At 39.4% G+C, this 26,610-nt stretch overlaps 1 protein-coding gene across 1 annotated transcript in view; it reads left to right on the forward strand.

Annotated features, from left to right (window-relative positions):
- Positions 1-26,610, forward strand: part of MAST4 (microtubule associated serine/threonine kinase family member 4) — an 808,407-nt gene that overhangs the window by 749,950 nt on the left and 31,847 nt on the right. The window contains exons 15-23 of the mRNA XM_069096541.1: positions 1,128-1,213; positions 8,227-8,435; positions 10,934-11,072; positions 12,829-12,961; positions 13,816-13,981; positions 15,934-16,035; positions 21,447-21,569; positions 22,296-22,408; positions 26,216-26,343. Coding sequence (XP_068952642.1) covers positions 1,128-1,213; positions 8,227-8,435; positions 10,934-11,072; positions 12,829-12,961; positions 13,816-13,981; positions 15,934-16,035; positions 21,447-21,569; positions 22,296-22,408; positions 26,216-26,343 — 1,199 coding nt within the window. The remainder of the gene's footprint in view (positions 1-1,127; positions 1,214-8,226; positions 8,436-10,933; positions 11,073-12,828; positions 12,962-13,815; positions 13,982-15,933; positions 16,036-21,446; positions 21,570-22,295; positions 22,409-26,215; positions 26,344-26,610) is intronic.

Genomic DNA, 26,610 nt, shown 5'->3' on the forward strand with positions numbered 1-26,610 from the left:
GATCAGGAAAGGTTTCATGTAGAAATCCTTCTATGAAGAATTTAGGGAAGGAAAAAGATAAGAATTGCATGTGATGAGAAGCCAAGGTGAGTTAAGATATGCAAAAGTGAAGAATTGCCCCTGCATCAATAAGTACATAAATCCATCAGGTGAGATAATTCAGTACTTTCAAGCTGTTTTGTCTTAGCAGTCAGTGAATTGGAGCAGATACCTGGAGGGAAGGACGCTTACCCTGTGGTTGATCCTTTATTCCACTGGAGATAGAGACCATTGAAGGAGCTGGGTCACTGAATCATTTCTGGATATAGTCTTTGAGTTTAGCATTGGCTATTTTATAGCTCTGTCTGGCCTTATGGAATACTCTTGTTGGGGAAGAGCAGGGATTCAGAACTCTATTTCCTTGAATGGAAGCAACCATGAGAACTGGGCCTTGCTAAATAATTCTGACCTCTCCATGCTAATAGGAGAGCCCTTAATTGCCTTTGATTTTAATGTGGAATTGCTCACTTGGTCACAGTGAAATGAAGGTTGGAAGAAATAAAGGAAGCATTGCTGTACTTACAAAGGCTGCAGTATCATTGATGTTCCCAGAGTTATATGGGGGGACAGATAATTGTCAGCATCCCATTTTGCTCAGAGAAACTGAGGCCAATGGATATGGCCTGGTCAAGGGTAGAAAAACTCTCTTGTAATTGTCATAGCCGTTCCCTGGGTCACATTCTTTATTCTTTCTCATGCTTGGAAGCAGGTCTAAACGTTCAGAAAATTTGATCTCAAATACTCACTAGCATCTCCCTGTAGATGAACTGAGTCTGGTTGGTTTTGTCTGGGAGATTGATATGGCCTTCTCAGAAAGCTTGATGCCTTTCTCTTCAAGCGTTTGAATGAAAAATGAGGCGGTATAATGAGCAATGGAAAGGGTGTACTATTTAAAGCCATCATCCTGAAGTTTAGCACTCTCACTTTGTCAGACTGATTTCAAAGGCTGCCTCCCAGATAGCTTTTGATAAAGTACTCTTAATTCAACATATTCAAAAACAAAGCCTAGAATCGTATTCTTTTACTCATTTGTCTACTGAATCACATTGTTTCAGAATATTTGTTAACTTTCATTTCTTGTTTTCAAGAGCTCTAATACTTCACTGAAACTTAGAAGAAAACCCCGGGAAAGTGATTTTGAAACAATCAAATTAATTAGCAATGGAGCTTACGGGTGAGTAATTCAAGATAAGCTTTCTGTTGTATTTTAATGTAACCGATTTATGTGTTCTCTATCACTCTCTTATATCAAACTGGTATTATCTTGGAATGACTTTCTAAAATGCTTTTTTTATTGACATATCTTTCACCAAAGGTTTCTCAGGTGAGGAAAAATAAACTCTTTTTTTTTTCCCCTTCCGGTGAATGAGTGAATAAATATAAATTTAGAAGTTGCCCCTTCAGATTTTGAAATTTCTTATAAGATTTCTTATAAAATCTCCCTTCTTTTCTGCCTACCCCAGAATAGTGAAATAAGCATTGGATAACTGAGGAATGCCTAAAGTTCTTTTGGTCAGATCTTCCCTGCAATGATTGTATCTCTGATAAATGTGCCATATTGCATTCAGCATTACAACATGAAGATTATCCCATTTATTTCCTGTCTCCATCCTTCCCCTCCACCCCTCACCCCTTGACACTATAGGAAGATTAGTGCTCAAAGAAGAGAATTTAGTTAAATTTTGAGTAATTTCCATCCAATTAACTTATGTCCTTCATTCAGACAATTTATTTTAGTCTTCATGTCATTCCTCGAATATTTTAAAGTCTAAGTTACAAGCTAAAACACTGTAATGATGTCCCTTTGAAGGCATGTTTTTGGAGGTTTTTTGGAGACCAGGTCTCTCTATTTTTTCTAGTCTGGAAGTGCAATAGCTGCTCATTTCAATTTAATTCAATAAGCATTTATTAAGTGCCTACCCAAGCAGTTAGTGGATAGAGTGCAGGGCCTGAAGTCAAGACTCATCCTCCTGACTTCAAAATCTGATCATATTACCAGTGTGACACTGGGCAAGTCACCTAGACCTGGTTGCCTCAGTTTCTTCATCTGTCAAATGAGCTGGAGAAAGAAAGGGAAAACCACTCCAGTATCTTTGCCAAGAAAACCCCAAATGGGGTCACAAAGAGTTGAACAACAACCAGAAAAGTGCCTACTTATGTGAGAGGCTCTGAGCTAAGAGCTGGGGATGCAAAACTGGCAAAAGATAGCCCCTGCTTTCAAGGAGCTTACGATCTAATGTGGGGGGAGGGGAACAACATGCAATGAATACATATAAGGCAAGCTGTATACAGGATAAATAGGAAATAATTAACAGAGGGAATTAAGAAGAGTTGAAGAAGGTTGCAATTTACGGAATTATGGTCCTTAGTCAGCATGGAAGCTTTGACCTGTGCCTTTTCTGACCTGGGCTCATACCCCCTTGCTTAGACAATCTGGTAGCCCTCTGCTCCCAGAAGTTCACCATATTGGTGTCAGACAGTGCAGAAACCTAACGGTTTTCACTCCTCTGCGGCTCAGAACTCTAAAATTCGAGCATTCTACCAGCTTCAGCCTCACCAAATAGCAGCAATTGTAGGCACATACCACCATGTCTGCCCTTGCCTTGTTTTTGTAAGAATTTGTATTCTTTGCCTTATATTGGCCACAGTTTTAAGTGCTAGGCGAATCTTTGTGAATTGATAAGAAAGAGCTGGAGAAGATATTACACCAGTGGTGTCTTATTGCTTTTAGACTGTCAAAGGACACCAGTGTAATTAACCAATAATCCTAGTTCCATCTGTAGACAGAAAGTCGTAAACTATTCCATAGGCATTTATAGCAGTTTACTATGTGTATAAGCCAATGAAATAAAAATTATTGTTGTTGTGATAGAAGGGCTAGTTTCCCTTACTTTTTTCCCCTTCTTCCAATATTTTCCACTTCATTAATTTGGTGAAGTAACTTAAATATTTGTGAGTTTTTCCCCATGCTTCACTGATTTATCTTCAGGAATATGTCAAGGGGCATGTTTTGTAATGTGCCTTGTAAATGCTTTCTGATGATATATTTTTGGAGTATTATATTTCCTTCAAGGACTTAATTGAAGGTTTTATTCCTAATGAAGTTTTGGAAATGCTTTTCCAGAGTGTGAATTTTTTTTTTTCCTGTTTTGGGTTTGATGCGGTTGCTTTGAGTATTTCTTCCTTCATTAGTGGGATAGAAGGCTGAGCACATTTGACTTAATATAACTCTGGGCTTGAGCATAGCTAAATTGTATTCGATGTGGGATTATGGGTAAGATTATATATGAATACTGGTTTTATGAAAGTTTCAGCACCTATCTTAGCCGTACTCGGTGTTATAATTGGTTGAGTAAACTCATTTGTAGTGCAATTAAACAACTGTATAGTAGATGAGGTATATCCGACTTTGGGGAATGGTTGGGAATATACAAGAAGTTAAACAAGCTGTGAATCAGTAAACACCCAGGATGTGGGCCAAGTCATTAATGGTTTCACAAGCTGTCTCTTTTAGCCTTTACCATCCAGCCAAAACTTTTTTTTCCTTTGGCTCCTCTCAAATTAAATTTCTCATTATATTTCCAGCAGATTTCCTCTACATTTTAATTATTTTAAATTTGAAGTTGGAATGAAGCTATACCCGTTGGATCACCCACTCAAGATGCTGTTTACATGCTTATGTGAACCAGCCGAATGAATGGTTCACTTTATGGGTGGATGAACTCTCACTGTTGTAGGTTTTCCTAGGCAGTTGTACATGAGTGTTGTGTAACAGTGTCTACTTGTGAGGGTGATTGACACTGAAACACATTCAGAGACTTTCCAGAATTGTATCATTTGGGGAATTGGTGGCCCTGGGACTGAAATGCTTTGTTCTGAAAGGCTAACTACATTTGAACTAAAATACATGCCCTGATTTTCTCAATATTGCACTTAGTTAACAATTAACATTGGAAAATCAGTCTCTGATTTACTGAACGGCAGATTATTTAACATTTGTTGATATTGATCTAACATTTGTTGATATGATGATATTCTAAGCATCTCTCGTGTTTATGCTTTAAAACCAGACTGAGCTCTCTTCACTTGGGCTGTTAATATTCTTGCTTCTTAAACTGGCCAATCCTACTTAGATTTTGTCATTTCTACTTAAAATTCTTTACAGAAACAGATGAAGATTGTTACAGGGAAAAATAATAAAAGCTATATTTTTCACTCTTCCTCCTGCCCTCACACCAAAACAGAGATGTATTTGAAGGTGGACAAACCCAAGTGTTTTGCCTGTGTGCACACATATTTGAAAATACTGGAAGGGTAAAAAAGCTGAACGAACTAAGAATCAGAAGAGCTGGGTTGTAACTCTACCTCTCCCACTATTGATGTGATCATGAACAAGTCACTTTATAGTGGGGGGCAGCGGGGGGTGGGGCAAGGCGGGGAGGTTCTGTTTCTTCATTTATAAAATGAAAGATTAGACTAGATGTTCTCTAATGTCCCTTCCAGCTCTAACTTTCTGTGGTTCTGTGTAGGCATGCACACAATCATTAGATTCATGCTTTTTATGGCCACCTTTATTGGTACTCATATATTTTCAGTCCTATATGTACACACTTACCAAGAGTCATATAATCCTTGTACTCTTGCACAAAGTTCTGTACATAGATTTTCACATTCCTAATATGATTGATTCTTTCTATTCTAGACTCTCTCTTTCCTTCCATTGGTCAGCTTTATGGTACAGTAGATAGAATGCAAATCCCTCCTCAGATGCTAACTAGCTGTGTGATTATGGGCAAATTACTTAACATTTCAAAGTTCCAGATTTCTTATCTATGAAAAGAGGATAGTGATACTTGTATGACCTGTCTCACAGGGTTGTTGTGAAGAAATCTCTTCCCAAAACTTAAAAATGCTATGCAGATATGTCTTTCTCTTTTCTCATCTCTTTTTCTTTCCTTCCTCTCTCTTCCCCCCTTCTTTCCCTACCTCTCTGTATGTTTCTGCATCTTCCTTTGTCTTGGGGTCACCCTCTCTCTCTCTCTCTCTCTCTCTCCCCTCTCTCTGTCTGTTCCCTCTCCCTTCCCCCCTCCCCCTCTTGCTTAAAGACTTGAATCCTTGCTCTGCCACTTATATCCTATACAACCCCTGGCAAGTCCTTTGATTTTCTTGGGCCTCAGTTTCCGTGTCTATAAAACCAATGATCTGGCCTTTGAAGTACCTTTCAACTTTAAATCTATGATCTTAAAGTACATTTCCAAGAAACAGTGCTATGATATTCTCTCTCATTACTTCTTTATCTGGGTAAATCTGATTTCATTGACTGAAACTGGTTTGGAGTCACATGGAAGAAAGTACAGTTAATACACATTGAGAACCTTTCCCAAAGCAAATTAATTTTAGTGATTGTGAAATGTAAAAAAAAAAAAAAGATTAAAAGCCCAACAAAATATCTCTTGGTCTTCTAGGATCTTTGTATCTTAGCACACCTGTGGAATTAATTTTACTTGGTGATTTTTTTTTGTGGTAGTTCCCCTAAATATTGCTGTTCTCAGAATATTCCAGTGAGGAAAAAAAAAATACAAAAGCTGCTCCCACTTGGTGGACTGGAAAAACTGGGAATATAGGGGCAGCTAGGTGGCACAGTGAATAGAGCACCAGCCCTGGAGTCAGGAGGACCTGAGTTCAAATTCAGACTTAGTCACTTAACACATACTAGCTGTGTGACCTTGGGCAAGTTACTTAACCCCAACTGCCCTGCCTTCCCCCCTCCAAAAAGATTTTTTTTAAAAAACTGGGATTATATATGAAGTTCTTTACGTGGTACCATGTAGAGGAGGAAGGTGAGACTGGATTATAATTAGGGTAAAAATGAACTAAAAAGATATCCCTCCTTTTTTCTTACTAAGCATCATATTTACTTATCTCCATCACACATTACTAAATAGCTCTTTACACAATGAACTTCAAATATTCGCTGGTAACAACTTTATGAAATATCAGACTTCTGGAAGTGTAAATGTGACATCCAGACGAGGGCATTTTTGAGATGAACAGCAGCACGACCAAAAGTCATTCTCAAAAACCATTTCTTGAGATAGTCAGTAAAGAGATGACTCTTTTTCAGCATAGCCACTTCATAAATTCATTATGAAATGGTTTTTTTTTTCCCTTTATCAAGTAAGCTTAACAGCTGATCCTAAAGAAAACACAGTAAAAAGGCAGCCCTCCTCATAGCAATTGTACAATATGCATTGGAAGGTGGGAGGGGAGGCCAAGTTAATTTCTACTCCCATTGTATCTGTGCTATTCTTACAACTGAATGGGTCCAAACAAAGCTTTGTCTGGGACGAGGTAGAAGAAAGGAAAAAGAAAATGGAATATAGGTAGCATGAGATTATTGTAGAAAGAAAAGAAACCAAGGAAGAGGAGGGAAAATGCAGTAAAGGTCTGAAAGAATACCATTATCCAGAAGACAAAGAAAGGAAATGACTAAGTGTGTGAGGGAAGATGAAAATTGACTCAGTTGGGGAAAAAATAAAGGATCCCCCCCAATTTCATGAATGAAAAAAAAAAGATGACCCTGCTTGTTTAGGAAGATGAAAACTTTGGGTTAAATTTTGATTGGTTTGGAGTCACTTGAGAGAAAGTACAGTTAATACACATTGAGAACCTTTCCCAAAGCAAATCAATTTTAGTGATTGTGAGTGTTTTACCCCAATATCGTAACTATGGTATACAGAGTATGTCCACATTGAATCTGGGCTGTCTTAGGTCACCATTGATTTTTTTTTTCCAGATAATAAATGTGGTTAGGACACATAATTAGAATTCCCCCCCAAAAAAGCACATCATTGGAATATTCCTAGGGAGCAGAGTCTCACTTAGTATTTTTGTTTTGGGAGTGGGTGTGTGTGTATATGGGGACAGGATGTAGTGTATATCTAAATGCATATATATTTTTTTCATTTGTTAATGAATGCTTAGCTATCTCAGGAGCCAGTATGACTGATGTGGTCTTTTCCCAACTTTGGAATTCTCACTTGATCTCCCTAGTGTGATAATCACAGACGAGGGGAGGTGTCCTGTGAGAAAGAAAAATACTCATTATGCTTCGGTGTAGTTCCCAGGTTACAGTTTCCTCAAAGCCCTCTCCGTTCAGATTGCTTGTTCTTTTAAGTTTGTCTTGTCTTGTCCTTGGTTTTCCTTAGCCTCAGGAAAATTAGTGCTGCTAAGATTTAGGTGGGGGTAATAAAGCAGTACCCTGATTCATGGATGTGTGTGGCTAAGTGCAAATTCAAAGTTGGGACAAAGGTATGAGATTAATCACCTTTCCCAAGGCCAATTTCCAGTGGAGGCAAGAATGGGTGCATCTCACAACTGAGTTGGTCTGAACAAAGTTAACAAGGAAATTAGAAGGTGAGTTATGGGACATTCTCCCTTCTGGCCATATCTCTACCTCTTCTGCCTTCTCCACTCCATTCCTACTCCCTTCCCCCTCTCCCAGTCTCCCCACCCTCAGCATACTGCTCATTTATCCAGAAATCTCATAGGATGAAAATTGCATGATATCCTCAGCGAGGTTTCCCAGGATTGAAACTACTCCCAGTTGTAAGCCAGACATTTTCAAGAGCTGTATTATTTCTTTCAGACCACAAGGGTACCATTTAGTAAATTACTGCTTTAGTCAATCAAGGAATAATACCTAACTTTGAGCTAGGGAGTTAGGCACTGGATAGAACCGACATATCATGTATAACTTCAACCATCCTAACTCTGCTTAAATTATATATCAGATTTTCTTTTTCACTTTAAAAAAGCTGAACATCACTTTGTTAGTTATTGGAAAATTCCTCTACCTGGGGATTGTCCATGCACTGTGACCTTGGGCAATGAATGAAGATGGATTTGATATCTTTCTGTGTGACCTATGACCATTATTGAAGGAAAACCTAAAATCAATTCTAGCTTAAAGAATTTTGCCGAGTTTGAAGTGTTGGTGGTGGTGGTATGTTCTTGTTTTGTTTTGTTTTGTTTTTCTCTGACTGTGGTTTTGCGTGTTGAATCTTGACCTAAACAAGAAATTTGGAGCTGCATTCAAAAATGGGGGTAGGAAGGGAATTGGTAAATATAATCTAGATCATGCCCAGAAGCACACTCCTGTTGTTTTTCTTCTGTGCTTACTTGCAGGGCTGTTTATTTTGTGCGGCATAAAGAATCCAGGCAGAGGTTTGCCATGAAGAAGATCAATAAGCAGAACCTCATCCTCCGGAACCAGATTCAGCAGGCCTTTGTGGAACGCGATATCCTGACATTTGCGGAAAATCCATTTGTGGTCAGCATGTACTGTTCCTTTGAAACAAGGCGCCACTTGTGCATGGTCATGGAGTATGTGGAAGGTAACCCTTGTTACTACATAGGAAAATATAGTTGGACCAGGAAATTCCACTTGCCTTTTGTATGTGATGGAAGCATTCTGTGTTTCTACCATTCATTGTCCATATCCAGTTGGAAGCTGATGCCCATCAATGAGATGGCTTTATTCCCAGTCATTACATTCTGATAATTGCCTGTAAAATGCCTGATCTGCAGTAATAAAAGGAAATTAGTGCTATTTGGAAAAGTTTTTGATAGCTTGGAATCATAACTATATCCTCTCACATTGGTCTTCAGTGCTAGAATTACAGATTTGAGTTTGTCTCCCTCCCCCACTCCTCTCCCGGCTCATTCTTTTGTCAGACCATGGGCACTGCAGAGAGGATGAGATGGATGTCAAGAAAAACTGAGTCCAGATCCTGACTCTGGCATTTACTATAGAGGTGACTGGGCAAATCACATAAACTTGTCTCAGCCTCAATTTCCTCATCTGTAAAATGGGAATAGTAATATCTTCAGTATCTAGCTCATGGGACTGATGATGATCTATAGAGCTATGATGCAGCATAGAGATAATGTTTGGAATGTCATTTGCCAGCTTTAAATAACTATATACACGTCAGCTCTAACCATTGTTAATGAAAGTCATTACATTTATTATAGTCGGTCATCATAAGGAATGAATAAAACTAAGTCTTTGACTCACTTTTATCTTAGGATAAGAAGTAGAGGTGGGAAAGGGAAATGTTCGGGGTAGTATAAGTTGTCCCAGGTATGGCCTGCTTACTGTGGGCCCACAAGAACAGCTTTGAACTTGAGGAGCTTTCAGGGGCCTAGAGAAGGTTATTTCCAGCTGTTTTATGTAGAGGCAGTACAAGCCTTGAGCTCCTAGGAATTGAAGTGTATCTGACTTTAGCCATATGCTGACTCTGGGGGGAGTGGGGAAATGTACACATGACATGTTGTATGTCTAATTTTCATGATTAATCTCTTTCTCCATCACTTTCTTAAGTCTCTAGATAGCAAAACAATAAATACCGAGCCCTGATTTATACCATGTGCCAGGTGCTATGGTGTAAATGCACCCTCTGAAAAATTAACAATTGGGTCTTGTGAGTAAGCTGGCTCTGGTACACCCCCAAATAGCGTCCGTGTGAATAAAGGTCAGGCTGACCTTAAACCAAGAAAATTTTTTGTCCCTTTAATTTAAACTTTGGGGCAGCTAGGTAGCTCAGTGGGTAGAGCACTGGGCCTGGAGTCAGAAAGACCGGAGTTCAGATTTGGCCTCAGACACTAGCTGTGTGACACTGGGCAAGTCACTTAACTCAGTTTGCCTCATCTGTAAAATGAGCTGGAGAAGGAAATGGCAAACTACCCTAGTATCTTTGCCAAGAAAACCCCAAATGGGGTCACAAAAAGTTAGACATGACCAAAATGACTCAACAGCAACAACAATTAAAGCTTCTTCATTATTAGTCCTGACTCTTCCCCCATTTCACCATCTGATATCTCATGACAAGCATGAGGACAAGCATTTTATTCCCAAAATTAGTAGAAAATTCTTAATAACTCTATGGTCCACTGATGATTTGAGTTTGACAAAAGAATACTTATTGTATGCTTTAAAATAATTAGCCTCATGAGAATGTAATTAAAGGCTTATGAGATTCATAATTGAATTTCCCATTTGTATAGGGCTTTACAATTTACAAAGCCTTGTCACATGAATTCTCTCATGTTTGATCCTCACCATAGCCCCCTGACATAGGCAAGGCAGGAAGCATTCTTGCCCTTTTTTGTGGAATAGCACCAAATTTGGAAATTGAGACAAGGATAGATTAAGTAACTTACTCAAAGTTATATCCAGCATGGCAAGGCAAGAAGGCAAACCTGGGCTCCCTATCGAGTGATGTTTCCATTATATTACACTACTGTTCTAATTCTGGTCAGCTAGGTGGCATAGTGCATAGACCAGCAGCAGTGGAGTCAGGACGAGCTGAGTTCAAATCAGGCCTCAGACACTGGGTGACCCTGGGCAAGTCACTTAACCCTGTTGGCCTCAGTTTCCTTATCTATGAAATGACCTGGAGAAGGAAAATGTCAAGCCACTCCAGTATCTTTGCAAAGAAAACTCCAAATGGAGGCATAAAAAGTCAGGCATGATTAAACATCAAAAGCTGCTATACTTCACTGTGGTTTATGATGGTTTTGTGTTTAGTCCAATTTCACCATCAATTTTTGAGTGCACCTCATATGTACAGCACTATGGCAGTAGGTCTTGAGTGGAATGATGTCCTATAATGTGCAATCAGATGACGCCTGCAACAGTTTCTTGGTGTTTTGATTGCCTATTTTTACTACATACACCATTATTTGAAATGTATTCATTTAATAAATGTTATATGGCATGGGAGGTGAAGGGGAGGTAGCTGTACTTATGTAATTTTGCATTCAAAATTGATGGTTCTATTTAACTGAGTTGTTCCTATATCAGATACATTTCATTTCTTATGTTTTACAGGGGGAGATTGTGCAACCTTAATGAAAAACATGGGTCCTTTGCCAGTAGACATGGCTCGGATGTACTTTGCTGAGACGGTTCTAGCCTTGGAGTATCTGCATAATTATGGCATTGTGCACAGGGATTTGAAACCAGACAAGTATGTGCCCTGAATGGATCCAGAAGCAGTTTTTACTGGAAAAAAAATAGAGATATGAGAAATATAAAAGTATGCTTTTTGTTTGGCAAGAAAATGTTTCCCACTGATGCCAACCACTCTGGCCAGTTATGAATTCTCAGATAATAGACATCTTATTCCATGAATGGGTTATTTTTAACAGTTATAATGAATATGTTGATTTTCTAATCCTTTAAAAGCCACCATGCTTATAATAATAGCTCGAGGGGAACACATTTGTTCAAGGGGAAGAAATGAATATCAAAACAAGGGCAATAGAAAAAGCTGTTTGTAAACTTGAAAATGTGAGACATCTTTTAATATGCAAATGTAGGTCATTGTCAGATGGGAAACTGTATATGTGCTAAAGACCTATTTTGTGTCATACACCTGGAAGTTGGAATCTCAAACAATAGTGAGTCTTCCTCTCCAGTCCTTGCATCACTGGTTTCCTCAAAGATTCATTCAAAGGAGCTTGCTGTTTTAGTACATGAAATATAGTATTGAATTGTGCCCAATTCTTTCCCCCCCCCCACTTCTAAATTAATGGCACAGCTTTTCAGAGGGATGAAGTGTATGCCATTTTTTTCCCAAAGATCATCCATATTTTTAAAACTTTATGGGACTGGCTAGGTGGCACAGTGAATAGCGCACCAACCCTAGAGTCAGGAGGACCTGAGTTCAAATCTGTCCTCAGACACTTGACACACTTGCTAGCTGTGTGACCTTGGACAAGTCACTTAACCCCAATCACTTTGCCTTTCCCCCTCCAAAAAAAAAAAAAAAGACTTTATTGGAAATGTTTAGAAGTTTACTTGTATTAGCTACTGTGTGAGATGAAAAAGTTCAAGGGCACTGCCTTGTCACTCAAACAGAATCTGCCAGGGAGTGCAAACCGAGCTCCCAGGCTTCTCTTGTCCTGATTCTAACTCCACCTCTAACACCTGTCCTATGTCATCATTGGCTGGTGAGGTAAGCTCACAATCTTTTACTAGTATTAACTAATGGCTCAAAGCAATTTCAATCATTCATTATCCTAATTATTCATAGCTAATCTAGAGATTAGATTTACCCTATCAGAAAATTGTTTTATGATCCTTCATTATGCATTTCCTTTAACCAAATTTGGAAATGCCCAATCAGAAGTGGACTCTTATGGTTTTGTTTCAAATTACCTCATTTCGGGGAAATCATGAGTTACTCATGAGACTGAACTGGCTTACAAAAAGTATGGAGAAGAGATAGGAATGTAACAGGGAGTTAAAAAATGAGGAAACTTCACTGAGTCATCTCTCACACTACCTTACTCCCCTCTCTCCACACTCAGACTTAATAGACAGCAAGCATTATTTAACCCCCTGTCACATGCCAGGCAATATCCTAAGAGGAGAGAGAAACAGGCCTTCCTTGCCCTAAGGAAGCTTGCATCCTTTTGTGGATTGAAGAGAACATGTATACATATGTGAAAAATATATGCAAAGTAAGTAAAAAATAATTTTAGGAGCCAGCCAAGCCCAGTTGTTAGGGGCATCAGAAAAGACCTTGGTTCCTCTGTTCTTGAGGAATTCTACTTTCCAGGCATTTAGGCATGGGATCTTTGTTTGTTAAATGGTATTTGGTGTCTTCACCTCACCTAACTGTACCTGTCTAATCACTCACTGGTTTGTATGATTTCAAACCACCTTGAGATGAGATTCAACTCACATCATCTTGATAGTTGGTATGTTCTCATTTACAGTTTGCTGGTCACATCCATGGGACATATAAAGCTTACTGATTTTGGATTATCCAAGGTGGGACTGATGAGCATGACCACCAATCTTTATGAGGGTCACATTGAGAAGGATGCTCGAGAGTTCCTAGACAAGCAGGTAAGCTTGGTCCCTGTTCCCTTCTAAAAAGAGATTGCCAGGTACAGGAATTCCCATGTTTACTAACAGAATTGCAAATAAAATAAATGTAAACCATGGTTGCATCTCTGTTAGCAATTTAGATGTCTGTTCAGAAGTTACCTTTGGTACACTGTAAATTGCTTCCATTTTTCTCCTTCCAGTCCCCATCTCCCCCTTCCTCCCTACTCCTACTGCCCACCTCCGCTGTGTCCCTCCCCCAACATTATGGTCTATTAGGAAGATGAACGATCTAATTGTACGCAAGTGGGATTGTGAGAGAGACAAATGGAAAACTGTTTTTATAAGGAATTCAGGAGTCTCAGCAGAGTACTTGTGGAACTCATGATGCATTGTACAATCAAGGGTGCTAAAATCCCAGATATGGCCCATTTCCCTTTCAGCATGCCTCATTACCATTTGCCCACAATCTGTTCACTGTAAAAGTTACTTAAGGTAAACCCATCTCAACTTTCAGACTTTCTTGTGTAGGAAGCAAGGTGTGGGAATATTCAAGTTCTATAAATACCAAAATGGACTTCTGGGCATGCATTATTATTTAGTTTAATATGTGTATATTTAAATTTAATATGCTTAAACATGCAAGACTATTTAAATGTTTAAATTCAATCAAATATGACAAAATGGACTGTTTGGGATCCAGTTTTTCATCTTTAGTCCCTATGTAATTGATTTTCTTTGATGCTATTTATCTAATGTTCTAAGCCCTTTATCTAAGGCCATGTGGTTTGAGCAGGTGTGTACTTCCCTGAAATAATTACTGTTCAATCATCTTGTTAATTCTAACTTATTTCTAATATTCCAATTATTCTTAGGTCTGCGGGACACCTGAATACATCGCACCAGAAGTGATTCTGAGGCAGGGTTATGGAAAGCCAGTGGACTGGTGGGCCATGGGAATCATTCTCTATGAGTTTCTGGTTGGATGCGTGCCATTCTTTGGGGACACACCAGAAGAGCTATTTGGACAAGTCATCAGTGGTAAATATCACCAGGATTCATTTTCAAGATACTGCTGGGAAGCAGCTATTTAATGCAAATCCAAGGGGTATCAGAGTCTCTACTATTAAAATGTTAACCTTTAGCAAAAACTCGAGCCAACAAATTAAAAGAACTTGCTTTTAAAGCATATAACTGGTTTTCATGATATCAAGGGTAATATTTGGATTAAAAACCAATCTGAGAAAATGTTGTTGATGTACAATTCAGAAGTTGGTGAACAATATATCCTGTGTTTATGGCGGACCATTTTTTACTAAAGGAATTGATGTGGGATTTACAAATGATTTGACTGTGGGCCAGTCTTTCCATCCTTAATAGGAAAGTTGTATCAGGAAAGAAAAAGGTTAATAGGGATGCTATTTGTATCAAAGAAAGGGAAAATGGCTAATAAAGACATTAACAAAAATGTAATAATCTCCTAAAACAAATGTCTACCAAATAATAAATAATGAGAAAGGGAAGGAAGCAAATTTAATTCACAGATTGTTAATGATTTCATTGGTGGTTGTTATGGTGTAATGTTATTTCTGTAACAGCTGTTCTTCTTTCATTTAAAATTCAATAACCTTTAGATCTTAACCTGCATGCTGACCCTAACTATTGTCATGCAGCTTGTGGCAAAACTAAATGATAATTAAGCAGAATTTTTCAGTCCTCTACCTGCTGTTTCCATAAATTTCCCAGATGCATAGATATAGATGCCTTCTATGTATGCCAAAAGTTTATCTGACATCTCAGTTACCATATTCTCTGTGACTATTCTGGACTGTGCTGCCAGGTCCAGTAACAGCAACAGAAAGAAAAAGCAGAAAACGAAATCCTGCTTTTCTCTGTGTGAGGGAGAGAAGAGTAATCCTAACACTACTCTCTGTCGCTGACTTTGCAAGCCAGGCATGTTTGTAAACTTTAATGAAGTGGATTTTGTGGGTTGCTTGCAGTGTATGACCCTTTTACACAATATCCTAGCTGTTTATGGATTTATAACCATGCCATTTTTCTGATGTGATGTACCAAGGCCTGAGTGGCAAGGGGAATCAACTGTTTAATTAACACAAGCGGCAAATGCTGGCTTTGTTCTCCATGCCTTACGGCTGAGATGCATATTCATGTTTTATTTTCCAAATCAGATTTAAACTCCAGGCAGAGGAAGCTAGAGGCAGACACACACAGAAATAACTCATTTTTTTTTATTGCATTTCCTTACACACAGGCACGCACACATATCTTCAGGCAAGTGTCTTTTAAGATGTAGAAAATATTACAATATTCATGACAAAATTTTAAATACTTTAATTATGATTATTTTGAGTGTCTCTCCTCAGTCCTGGGAATCTGCCCTGCTTTCCCCTCCTCTCCCTTTTTTTAAACTATGTTTCTTATGTATTGTTCACTAAATTCTTTTGTTGTTATGAGAAGAACATAAAACATGCCTTTGGGGCAGAGTTTTTGTTAGAGTGAGACCAGAAATTGGATATCTTTTGCTTTTGGAATTTTCCCGCCCAGTTGCTTTTGGAATTTTCCCGCCCAGAGAGCTGACCACCCTAGCTCTGTTAAATGCTAAGAGTTCTGTGGAGTAACTATCACATCAGGATTTGGGAACAAGGACAGTCTTATTTGTATTATTCTTTATCTTTCCAGCCTAGGAAATCCCGAGTTCATGAGGGTTCAAGAAGTGTCTGATGGTAAAATAAAATAAAAGACTAAGCTGAAAGTAATTGATGCATATATTGCTTTATTATCAGTACGAAGGGGACCAGCAGGTCTGTAGAAAAGATGGGTACCCAGAGACAAATATACAGAGTAAACTGAATGAAATCCTCACAGGGCTTCCCCAGTTATGCACTCTGTGCCCTGTGCCTGATAGCAATGACCACTGCTGTGGCTGTGTCATCCACATTCTTTTAAAAAAATAATGTTTATCTTTCTTGTAGATGAAATCAATTGGCCTGAAAAAGATGAAGCGCCCCCTCCTGATGCCCAGGATCTGATTACGCTGCTTCTCCGGCAGAATCCTCTGGAGAGATTGGGAACAGGTTAGGGTACAACTTGTTTTAATTTTTGCTAATATGCAAGAAATAACATCTACCAGGAACATGGTGAGGCTTTTGTTTGTGTTTTGTTTTGCATGGGAAACATCTGTTAGTCGATGTAGAACATGACGACAGCTCATTATAGCAATGATGTTTAGGGATATTATTGTGTATTGGATTGTGGGACTTTTTTTTTCTTTTTGCTGACTCAGAGCAGTTTGTGAAAAGAGAGTGGGTTATTTTTTTTTTTTTTGGTATGAAAAAGAAGCTACCAAGAGCAGAGCCTTATCTTAGGATAAACCTAGACACCAGCCAGAGCTCTCCTCCTGAAAATGTAAGCTTTAGTAATCACTTGAAGAGAAGAAAGTAGAACTCACTGGTCCAGTTTAAGGCATGGCACCCTTTTCCCAAGCTCACAAGTAATCTGACCCAGCAAATTACTTCCCACAGACTTTGGGTTTGACTTTGGTGATTGGTACTTGAACTAATTACTAGGAAATGAGTGCCTGGGGAAGGACTCTGCTATCTTATCATTGGCTTTCAGCGTTGTGGTCTGAGGAGGAGGATTAAAAGCACAGGCTTTTGGGGTTAAGGAGATAAAAAGAAATTAGTGAGAAGGAAGCTGGCAGAGGCATGGCGCCCATTTTCTATTTCAGCACCTTCAGTTGCTCCTTTGTGTGTCTCTAGCCAGGTGGCACGGTGGATAGAGCGCTGGATTGGGAATCGCATAAACTCACCTTCCTGAGTTCAAATCCGACCTCAGACACTTCCTAGCTGCGTGGCCTTGAGAGTCATTTAACCCTATTTGCCTCAGTTCCTCATCTGTAAAGTGATCTGGAGAAGGAAATGGCAAACTCCTCCACTGTCTTTGTCAGGAAAACCCCAAATAGGGGTTTCCAAAGAGAAACTCCTAGGCTGGACCACAATAGGTCCCTGCCCAGGCTCCATTTAATTTAATAGCTGTATTTTGGGCCCTCCTGGCTTAGAATAAATGTCCTTGGTAACTGTTTCTCTTTGAAACAGAAACCCTGAGGGTCTTTCTCTCCCAGCTTTATTCTGTTCCCCCCCCCCCTTTTTTTTTCTAATTAAAGGGGCCATCCTTTGACTCACTTCTTAAAGAGGCCTATTCTCTGAATGGATATTACCTCACTCTAAGTGAGTCCTTGAAAAGGCTTTAGCCTAGAAGGGCCAAGGTTTCTCATGGCATCCTGGGCCATCTCTAGTCGTCCTGATGAATATCTGGCCACTGGACCCAGATGGCTCTGGGGGAGAAAGGGAGGATGATGACCTTGGACAGCTCTCCCTCACTCAAATCAAAGTTACCCGCAAGTCATGTCACCATTTCCCTGATGCCATGGTCCTCTTCAAAAATGAAGGACAAACAGAACCTTTGGGAGGTAGTCCCCTTGTCTCCTTCAGTTAAGAGAATATTAGACTTTGTGCTGCTGCATTTGAGGGCTCAGGTGACTGAAACTCACTCTGAGCTGGCTGTTAAGATGACATGTCATTTTTCATATTGTTGGTGGATCCACGGATCTGTTTCTAGGACACAGACAGCTTGTCTCCCTCCTGATCAGATGGAATAAAGAAGATGTTTGTGCCGTGTACTTGTGTGTGCATGCACATACACCACTCTATCTTAAAGAAGCTGGCTCTGATGTTGGAGTTAAGTTTAGATTAAGTGCCAGAGAAATTGTTCCCTTGTTTTAGTAACTGTCCACCTCCGTTCCTTTTTACCCAGTGTTGTTTATTTTTAAAAATTTCCCCATGGTAATAATAACACTTGGTAGCATTTACATAGTACTTTATGTATGTTCTTTCATTTGATCAGCACAATGACCCTATGAGGGAAGTGCTGTTATTAGCCGCATTTTACAGGTGAGGAAAATGAGTCTCAGAGAGTTTAAGGGTGAATACCCAAGGATCACATAATTGGCAAATATCTGCAGTAGGATCTAAATATCTAAATTCAGTTCTCTGATTTACCCTTTCTCCTCATTGCCTTAGGCAGTTGGTCACTTCCTTTTCTGAAATGGCCTTCAGTAAGATTTAATTTGGGGTCAGCTAGGTGGCACAGTGCATGGAGTGCTGGTGGGTCTGGAGTGTGGAAGACCTGAGCTCAAAGCTGTGTGACCCTGGCCAAGACACTTGACCCTGATTACCTTGGTTTCCTCATCCATCAAATGAGCTGAAGAAGGAAATGGTGAAGTACTCCAGTATCTCTACCAAGAAAACTCCATATGGGGTCACAGGGAGGTGGATGTCACTGGACAGCAAAAGATTTAAGAGTCAGAAAAATAAGTGTAAATATTACACTATCATGTCTGAAAATTGGAATGTGTATAGGGATAACAGCCTGAAAACTCATTTTTTTTAAGCAATTGGGGTTAAGTAACTTGCTCAAGGTTACATGGCCTGTTATTTCTGGGTGTGGTGGTAAGTATATGAGCCCGGATTCGATCCCAGGTCATCCCGACTTTGGGGCTGGTGCTCTTACTCACTGAGCCACCTGGCCGCCCCAACTTATGTTTTTTCTGATGTGCCTAGATGGCATAGTGGCTAGAATGTTGAATGTGGTGTCAGGAAGTCCTTGGTTCAAATCCTTTTTAACACCATTATTTGCTGTGTGATCCTGGCTGAGGCTTTTACTCACCTTCTCTCAGCTTCATTATCCTTATCTGAAAAAATGGGGATAATAATAGCACACCATTATTTTGTCAGTCAGTTTTTCTTAATTTTTTCTTTGTTACAAAGGAGTGTTCAAAATGGGGATAGACTCTCCAGAAAAGATTGTGGTATGTAAAAAAATAAATAAATAAAATTTTCAAAACTCAAAGTAACTTTCACATGCCAATCAAACATCCATAAATGGATTTTGAGGGATAATACAAGCATTTTAATTGAACATTGTTCTGCATCAAATATAAGCATGTCTATGTTCTCTTTCTCTTCCATTTTTAAAAAATAAGTAAATGTTTTAGTGGGCACAAATATACTTCCCAAACAGACTTTAAAAGCCACCTCTGACCCCAGAGTGCCCATGGAAACATGGACCTTTTTCTCCACTTCAGTCCCCTGATGGGGTTGGATTTGTCAGACATTTTGGGTGTGCTGGTCAGCGCAGTCTCGTATATTATGTGCTTGTGGATTGTTTCTCTCTTCTTTATCTTTTTGACTGGTACTTTGGATCTTTTTAGGGTTTGACAATTTGAGGAGCTAATCCCTTAACAGAAGCCCAAAAGAAACATTTGAAACATCCGGCCCCAGCTTTTAGTGTTGTCAGGAAAAAACCTGCAAAACTGGCAGCGTCTGTGTGATGGGTCCCTGTAGGGTGCTGCTGAGTGCTACCTGCTGCTTGTCCCAAAGGCTTGCTGCCCTGCTTCAGAGGGCAGCGTCTTGTATATAATGCATATTTAGCTGGCAAAATAATGCACCATGAAAATGTGTAAATGCATATTTGCCTGAGAGACTGGAGTATCTGAGAAAAGGGGTGTGAAGAATATAATGGATGTTTTAGAAACTTCCACAAGAGTAGAGAAAAACCATGTGCATGGGAGAAATTTAATGTCACAGCACCATAAGATTTCAGTGTAATTAGGAAGCTGGAAGTTGGAGATTGATCTACTTCAACCACTTTTGAACTTCTAATGTGCTCACTGTGAGCTAAACCTCTTCTTTGAGTAGTAATGCTGGATGCTTGCATTAGGGTTTGTTGTTTTTTCATGGTCTTTAACATGGTTATTTTTATGTGGCATTTAATATTATTTGGTAGTATTGTATAATTTTTATTTTCCTCTCAATCTGTCCTTTCCTTTCATTCTTTCCTTCTCAGTGATGGAAAGAGCCAAGGACAATGATAATTGCCTGACCTCCCACATTCCCCTGAGTCAAAGGAATGTCTCAGTGGGAGACTCCTAAGAGACCAGGTCAACTGAAAACAACTTAAAACAAACAAACAAAAAAACTAGGGGCAGTTAATTGGTGCAGTGAATAGAGCACTGGCCCTGGAGTCAGGAGACCTGAGTGTAAATCTGGCCTTGGACACTTAACACCCACCAAAAAAAACTAGCAATTGGGGTTAAGTGACTTGCCCAAGGTCACATGGCTAGTTTTTTTGTGTTAAGTGTCTGAGGCTGGATTTGAACTCAGGTCCTCCTGACTCCAGAGCAGGTGCCACCTAGCTGCCCTGCCATAAACTTATGAATATCTAAACTGCCATCCTTCTTTCTTCATATAGTATCTAATTTGGTGAATGCAAGTTTTCTTTCTCCCCTATCTCTTTCATTTAAAAATTATATTGTGTTCCCACAGCAATCCTAGGAAGACAGGATATGCAGGTATTTTTTCTAGGAGCTTAAGATCATATCTATAAGAGAAAGGAGGTTTAACTTGTAAGTAGGGAAGTTTGTAGATAACACATAATAAGGTTGTGGATGAAGGATGAGAAGCTCCAGGTTCAGATTATAATAGGGAAGCATTACTATTAGATTAAAACAGACTCTTTCAATGGCATGGGCAATGAGACCATTGTTTGGGTTTCCCTAGGTGGCCATTTAGGAGAAATGATAATCTATCTTTATTTATACGTTTGCTGGAGACAGAGGTAAACTAGCTGAGCTCTGTGATTCCATGACAAATCTGAGGGCTTCTTTTTATATATTATGTACATATTTTAAATGTCTCAGGCCAATTGTACCCATTAAAATGGCATATGTTCTTTTTGAATCATGAACTGAATATACAGAACATTGTTTCCCCAAATTGTGCCGTTATACTCTGTTGGCATGAAGAATCCTACAACTTCACAAATGTGATGGATTTTCGTCTCATGCTGTTTGAATCCATAAAACAAATTTCACTATTTCTGACTTAAGAATTCATACTAAACAGACACCAATTCCTTCCTAATTACGTATGTAACCCAGTGAAATTACATTACCCATTTGCTATCGTCCAAAAAGAAGTCATCGTTGTTATCTTTATCACTGTAAGAAATGTCACTGTCACAGCAAATTCCTCCTCTGGAAACTTTTCTGTTTATTTGTGTATAATGATAATGTCTGTGGAGAGACACCAAGCCTACTTCCTCAGCTTCACCATAATGTGGTTTTCAGAAGCTACATCATCAATCTCTGAAAAAAGGGGGAAATAATGGGGAAAATTAATAAGAGAAAAATTGAACACATGGTACCGTTACTGAGATAGTCAAATGTCTTCCCAACAGTTGTTTGGTGGAATTGTTTCCTTTGGTCCCGATGATGGACTGAGAATGTAAGATGTCTCTGCCTCTCTCTGTCTCTGTCTCTTCTCTCCTCTTCCTTTCCTCCTGCTTTCTCCCTGTCTCCCCATGAATTTCCACTTCCTGTCTGCCTCAGGCATTTTGAGTCTCCTCATTTTCTCTCATACTTCTCCAGGTGGAGCCTATGAAGTTAAGCAACACCAATTTTTTTGTTCCCTGGATTGGAATAGTTTGCTGAGACAGAAGGCAGAATTCATCCCGCAGCTAGAATCAGAAGATGATACAAGTTATTTTGATAGTATGTATTATCTGAAAATATAAATGACTGCAACATGACTAACATGGAAATATGTTTTGCTTGACTGCACATGTATAACCTATATCAAATTGCTTGCCTTCTCAATAAGAGGGAGAGAGAGAATTTGGAACTCAAATTTTTAAAAAAGTGAATGTTAAGGGGTGGCCAGGTGGTGCAGTGAGTAAGAGCACTGGCCACGGAGTTGGGAGACCTGGGATTGGTTCCGGCCTCAGATATTTAACACCCACACAAAATAGCCGGCCGTGTAACCTTGAGCAAGTTACCCCCAATTGCTTTAGGAAAAAAGAAAAGTGAATGTTAAAAATTGTTGTACTTGTATTTGGGGGAAAATATTAAATATATATTGTATATATATTTTTTTAAGTAAAAAATTTTGTTAGTGAATGGTGTGTGTATAAAAAGGAATCATCCAGGAGTTTGATTACAGTGGCAGCCTTCTGAAAAAGCAGTATGTTCTAGAATTAGAATTAGAGATCTCAGGTTCAAATCCCAGCTTGACTGTTTTCTACATGTGTAACCTTAGACAAGTCTCTTTGGGCCTCAATTTCCACATCTATAAAATAAGACGTTTGGCCAAGGTGATCCACTAAAGCCCTACTACTCCAAAATCCCTATAGATAAAGTCTTTAATAGATGACAGGTAAGTGTCTCATGTAAAACAGGGGTTCTATATGTGACCTTGACTGTCCTCCATTTTTTCTGCAGCTCGTTCAGAGAAGTATCACCATATGGAAACGGAAGAAGAAGATGACACCAATGATGAAGATTTTAATTTGGAAATACGGCAGTTTTCATCATGTTCCCACAGGTTTTCGAAAGTAAGTCAAAATTGGCCCTAGATTCCCAGAAGCATATGCTTGGGATGATTTTGCAAAGATTCTTTATCCTACCTGCTTGTTTCTAGATAGAGTGATGACTAAACTACCTGAAGTGAAGGGGGGACCTGTCCATCCTATCAACAGCATATGCATATACATCTGTCTACACACACATATACACAAACGTGTACATGTTGTGTGTGTGTGTGTATGTATATATATATATATATATATATATATATATATATATATGCATATAGTGTTATATGTGTGTGTATACACTAAGCTACTCTTCCTGAGGGGAAGATAGACAGACAGACAGACAGACAGACAGACAGACAGACAGACAGACAGATAGATAGATAGATAGATATTCTTCTCCCCTCCCCATAGCTTAACCTTTCTGTGTAATGTGACTGAAGTCTCATAGCACAGGGAGAAAATTCTTCCATGATGTACTGAGAATGTAAGCTGTCTCTGCCTGTCTCTGACTGTGCCTCTCTCGATCTGTCACTCTTCTGTTTCCTCTTACTCTCCCTTCCTCTTTCCCTGTCAATTTCCACTTCCTCTCTACCTCAAGGATTTTGAACCTCCTCATTTTCTCTCCTGTCTTTCCTACTGTAAGTTAAACTGTTGTTGTAGATGGAACTGCACATTTCTGGAGATGTGATCATCACTGGGTGATGGTGAGGAAGGCGCTGTACAAATATGAGCTGTTCATAGTTTATTTTGAGAGTAACTTATAGGCTGATGACACTGAGAAAATGACCTGGTGTGCTTCCATTTGGTTTTGGCTTTAGCTCTAGTCCTGAAGCCATCTCTCCTTACCCTCAACTTACCAGGGTTCAAAGGGCATCCATAGTCAAATACTAGGTGCTATTGGGATTTATCAGAAGGGAATGACTTGAGCTTACAATGTAACTTTTTTTCAAAATAATGATTGTGAGGGGGCAGCTAGGTGGCACAGTGAATAGAGCACTGGCCCTGGAGTTAGGAGGACCTGAGTTCAAATTCGGCCTCAGACACTTAATAGTTACTAGCCGTGTGACGTTGGGCAAATCACTTCACCCCTGCCCTCCCCCCTCCAAAAAGCAAAAAATAAAATAATTATTGTGAAGAGTATAAACACAAGTAATAGAAACATGTCAACATAATCATTAATTCTTGTCCACTGGGAAGAACACTGTGAATCTGTAGCCAGAGCACCTATGTCTGAATAACAGCCATGCCTAAATGTCAGTCTACCCCCTTCATTTTAAGCAAGATAAACATAAAATTCTGTGAGTGTATAACTTACACAAAATTACCCTCTTTGGGCTTCAGTTTTCTCATCTATAAAATGAAGGAAGTAGAGTATACCATCTCCATGCCCCTTCCAGAAATGTGGCACAGTATGAAGAGTTCTGAGTTTGTAATTAGAGAACGTGGGTTCGACTCCCGACACAAGCACATTAAACTGGGAGGACCTTGAGCAGAATCTGGGTTGTTTTTTTGTTTTTGGGTTGCTTGGGATTTTTTACCTTTCTTTGTTTCCCTGGCACTTAGCACAGTGTCTGGCACTTAGTTGGTACTTTTAAAAATGCTAAATGGTTTGACTTCTCATTATTATTATTATTATTGATTTGATTCTTTATTGACTGAGTTCTCTAGGCCTCAGTTTCCTCATCTGTAAAATAAGGTTCTCTAAAATATCTTTCTACTCTGAATCTATACCCTGGTGATTCTAATCCAAAAAATTTTTGATTGGGAGCCTGGTGGAGTTATTTCATGGAGGAGGCAAGTTTTACATAGTAAAGAGGCATTCCAGGAGAGAAGTGATACGTTCCTAAGTGAGATCAGAAGGTTTGGAGAAGCAAATATGAACTGAACTGTGTAATGGGACCTGAGGACAGTTGAATATATGAAATGAGAGGGGATGCCATGATTCCGATGGAGTCCAAAGGCCAACTGGAGAGCTGTCCTTTGATTCAGGGAGAATTGAGATCTGTTGTTGAATTCTGAAAAGGCGATCAAACTAACAATGCCTGAGGAAAAGAATCATTGCTGCTGTGTAGGGGGAAGAAGAGAAGCTGGGGAAAGGGATGGGTCTCTAGGAAACATTCACCTTTTATCTGGAAGTAAAGTGATCTGGCTTGAAGTCAAAATCCAGGTTTAACCGGTAACTTCCCAGACTTGGCTGCCAGCATTTCAGATTAATTGGTTTAGTTTCTATATAGTTACAAAATTAGTTAATATGCAGAGTATACTGCATTATACTCTCATAGATCCATGCTCTCCCAAGTGCGAGTACCCCATCTACTGGTGCATATAGCACCCCATCGGTGCCTTCTCATCCTTTATAAATCTTCTGCATGGTCCTTGCAATATGCCAAGCCTAATACCTAGTGTTTTACTTATACATAGGGCAGCTAGATGGTTGCAGTGGATAGAATGCCAAACCTGGAGTCAGGAGGATCCGTGTTCAAATCAAGTTTCAGAAACTTACTTGCTATGTGACCCTGAACAAGTCACTTAACCCTGTTTGCCTCAATTTCCTCATATGTAAAATGAGTTGAAGGAAATGGCAAATCTTTGTCAAGGAAACCCAAAAGAGTAGGGATTTAGTTAGGACTAAAATAACTCAGTAGCAGCAGCAGCAGCATGGTAAGGTGAAAAGAATGCTGGACTTGGTCAAATTCAAACCCCATCACTGCTGTATGATTGTGGGCAGGTCCCCTCACGCTCTGGCCTTCAGTTTCCCCATCTATAAAATGAGATTAGGGCAGATGCTTCCTTATATCTCTAAAGCTGTAATCCTATACAGTAAGAGCTTAATATCTGTTGAATTTTTAAAAAGAGGTTGCTATCATGTTACTCAATTTACAGGGAATGGAATAAAGAAATTGCGTCCGTCGTGGAGCCACATCTGGGAGTCAAGAGCTTAGACTGGGTCAGGAGCTTGGCAAAGCTGTCTCCTAGATGAGGTTTTTTTCCCTACTCTCTTCATTCCAGTTACTAGTGCTACCTCCCTTTCCTCCACCACTCTGCTGCAGCCTTCTTCCCTAGCATACATAGCCTCCATACCCTGACCACCCTCACTGGCACTTCGTTACAGGACAACTGCAGGTTGCTCCGAGCTAGCAGAATGGATCCAAGGAGAACCCTGTGGGTGGATTCAGCTTTCTTAATCTCCTCTTTTGTGACATTTGCTCATCCTTATGGGAGGGTGATGACTATCCAAAGGTAGTCTGAGATCTCTCATGATGACAAGCTTTATCTCTGCAGGAACCCCAGTGCTATAGTGTGCAAAGTTGACAGTCTGTATATGTGATTTGTAAGCTAAACAAAAACCACTGATTTTTTTATGACCAAAATACATACTGTCTTTTTTCCTAAATCTTTGAAGCAAGTAATTTATTCTTTTCTTCACAGTCAATTCCAATTCATTTTTCTGCTTCCCACCTCTGACTGGCGGCCATTAAATCTCTTTCTATCTCTGATTTTTTTTGATTGACTTTATGGTTAAGAAGTAATCTAAGATGTGCATTGATCCTCTGACCTAGAAACCCCAAAGCATCTATGGATTTTGTTTGCAGATACAAAGTTCATACGGGGAAATGATGAGAGGAGTTGATGAATTCATAACAACAGCAAAAGGGTTATTCATTGACCTTAGCTGAAAGGAGCATAAAGCATTCAGACAGTGCTTTCTGAACATAGATTCCTTGCATTCAGACTTAAGTCATAGTGCCTCATTAAAAAAAAAGACAATTCTTTACAGATTATAACACCAACAGTGTGTCACTGATTGCAAACTCTTCTCCTTAGGTTTTTAGCAGCATAGACCGAATAACTCGGAATGCTGGAGAAGAGAAAGAAGACCCAGGAGATAAAACCAAGAGTACAGCTCTACCATCTGTGGAGACATTGAGTTGGAGTTCAGAGTATTCCGAAATGTAGGTAGAAATGCCTCTTTTAAACGTTGCAAAACGATTGGCCACTAGATCCGGCTGGGCTAACTATCAATACCTGCTCCAAGTCCGATTGTAGTCCCTGGTGGTGGCGGTTGTTTTTCACCTGGTCTCTTCCAGAATCAATGTTTTTAACTGGTCGTCCTTCCTTCCTTCTGTTCTCCCTCCCTCTTTCTCCTTTCTTTCTTCCTTCCTTCCTTCCTTTCTTTTTCTTTCTTTCTCTTTCTTTCTTTCTTTCTTTCTTTCTTTCTT

This window comes from Petaurus breviceps, unplaced genomic scaffold (assembly GCF_028583685.1).
Source record: "Petaurus breviceps papuanus isolate PSGF00001 unplaced genomic scaffold, PetGlider_PUasm1.0 229, whole genome shotgun sequence".
Classification (NCBI taxonomy): Eukaryota; Metazoa; Chordata; class Mammalia; order Diprotodontia; family Petauridae; genus Petaurus; species Petaurus breviceps.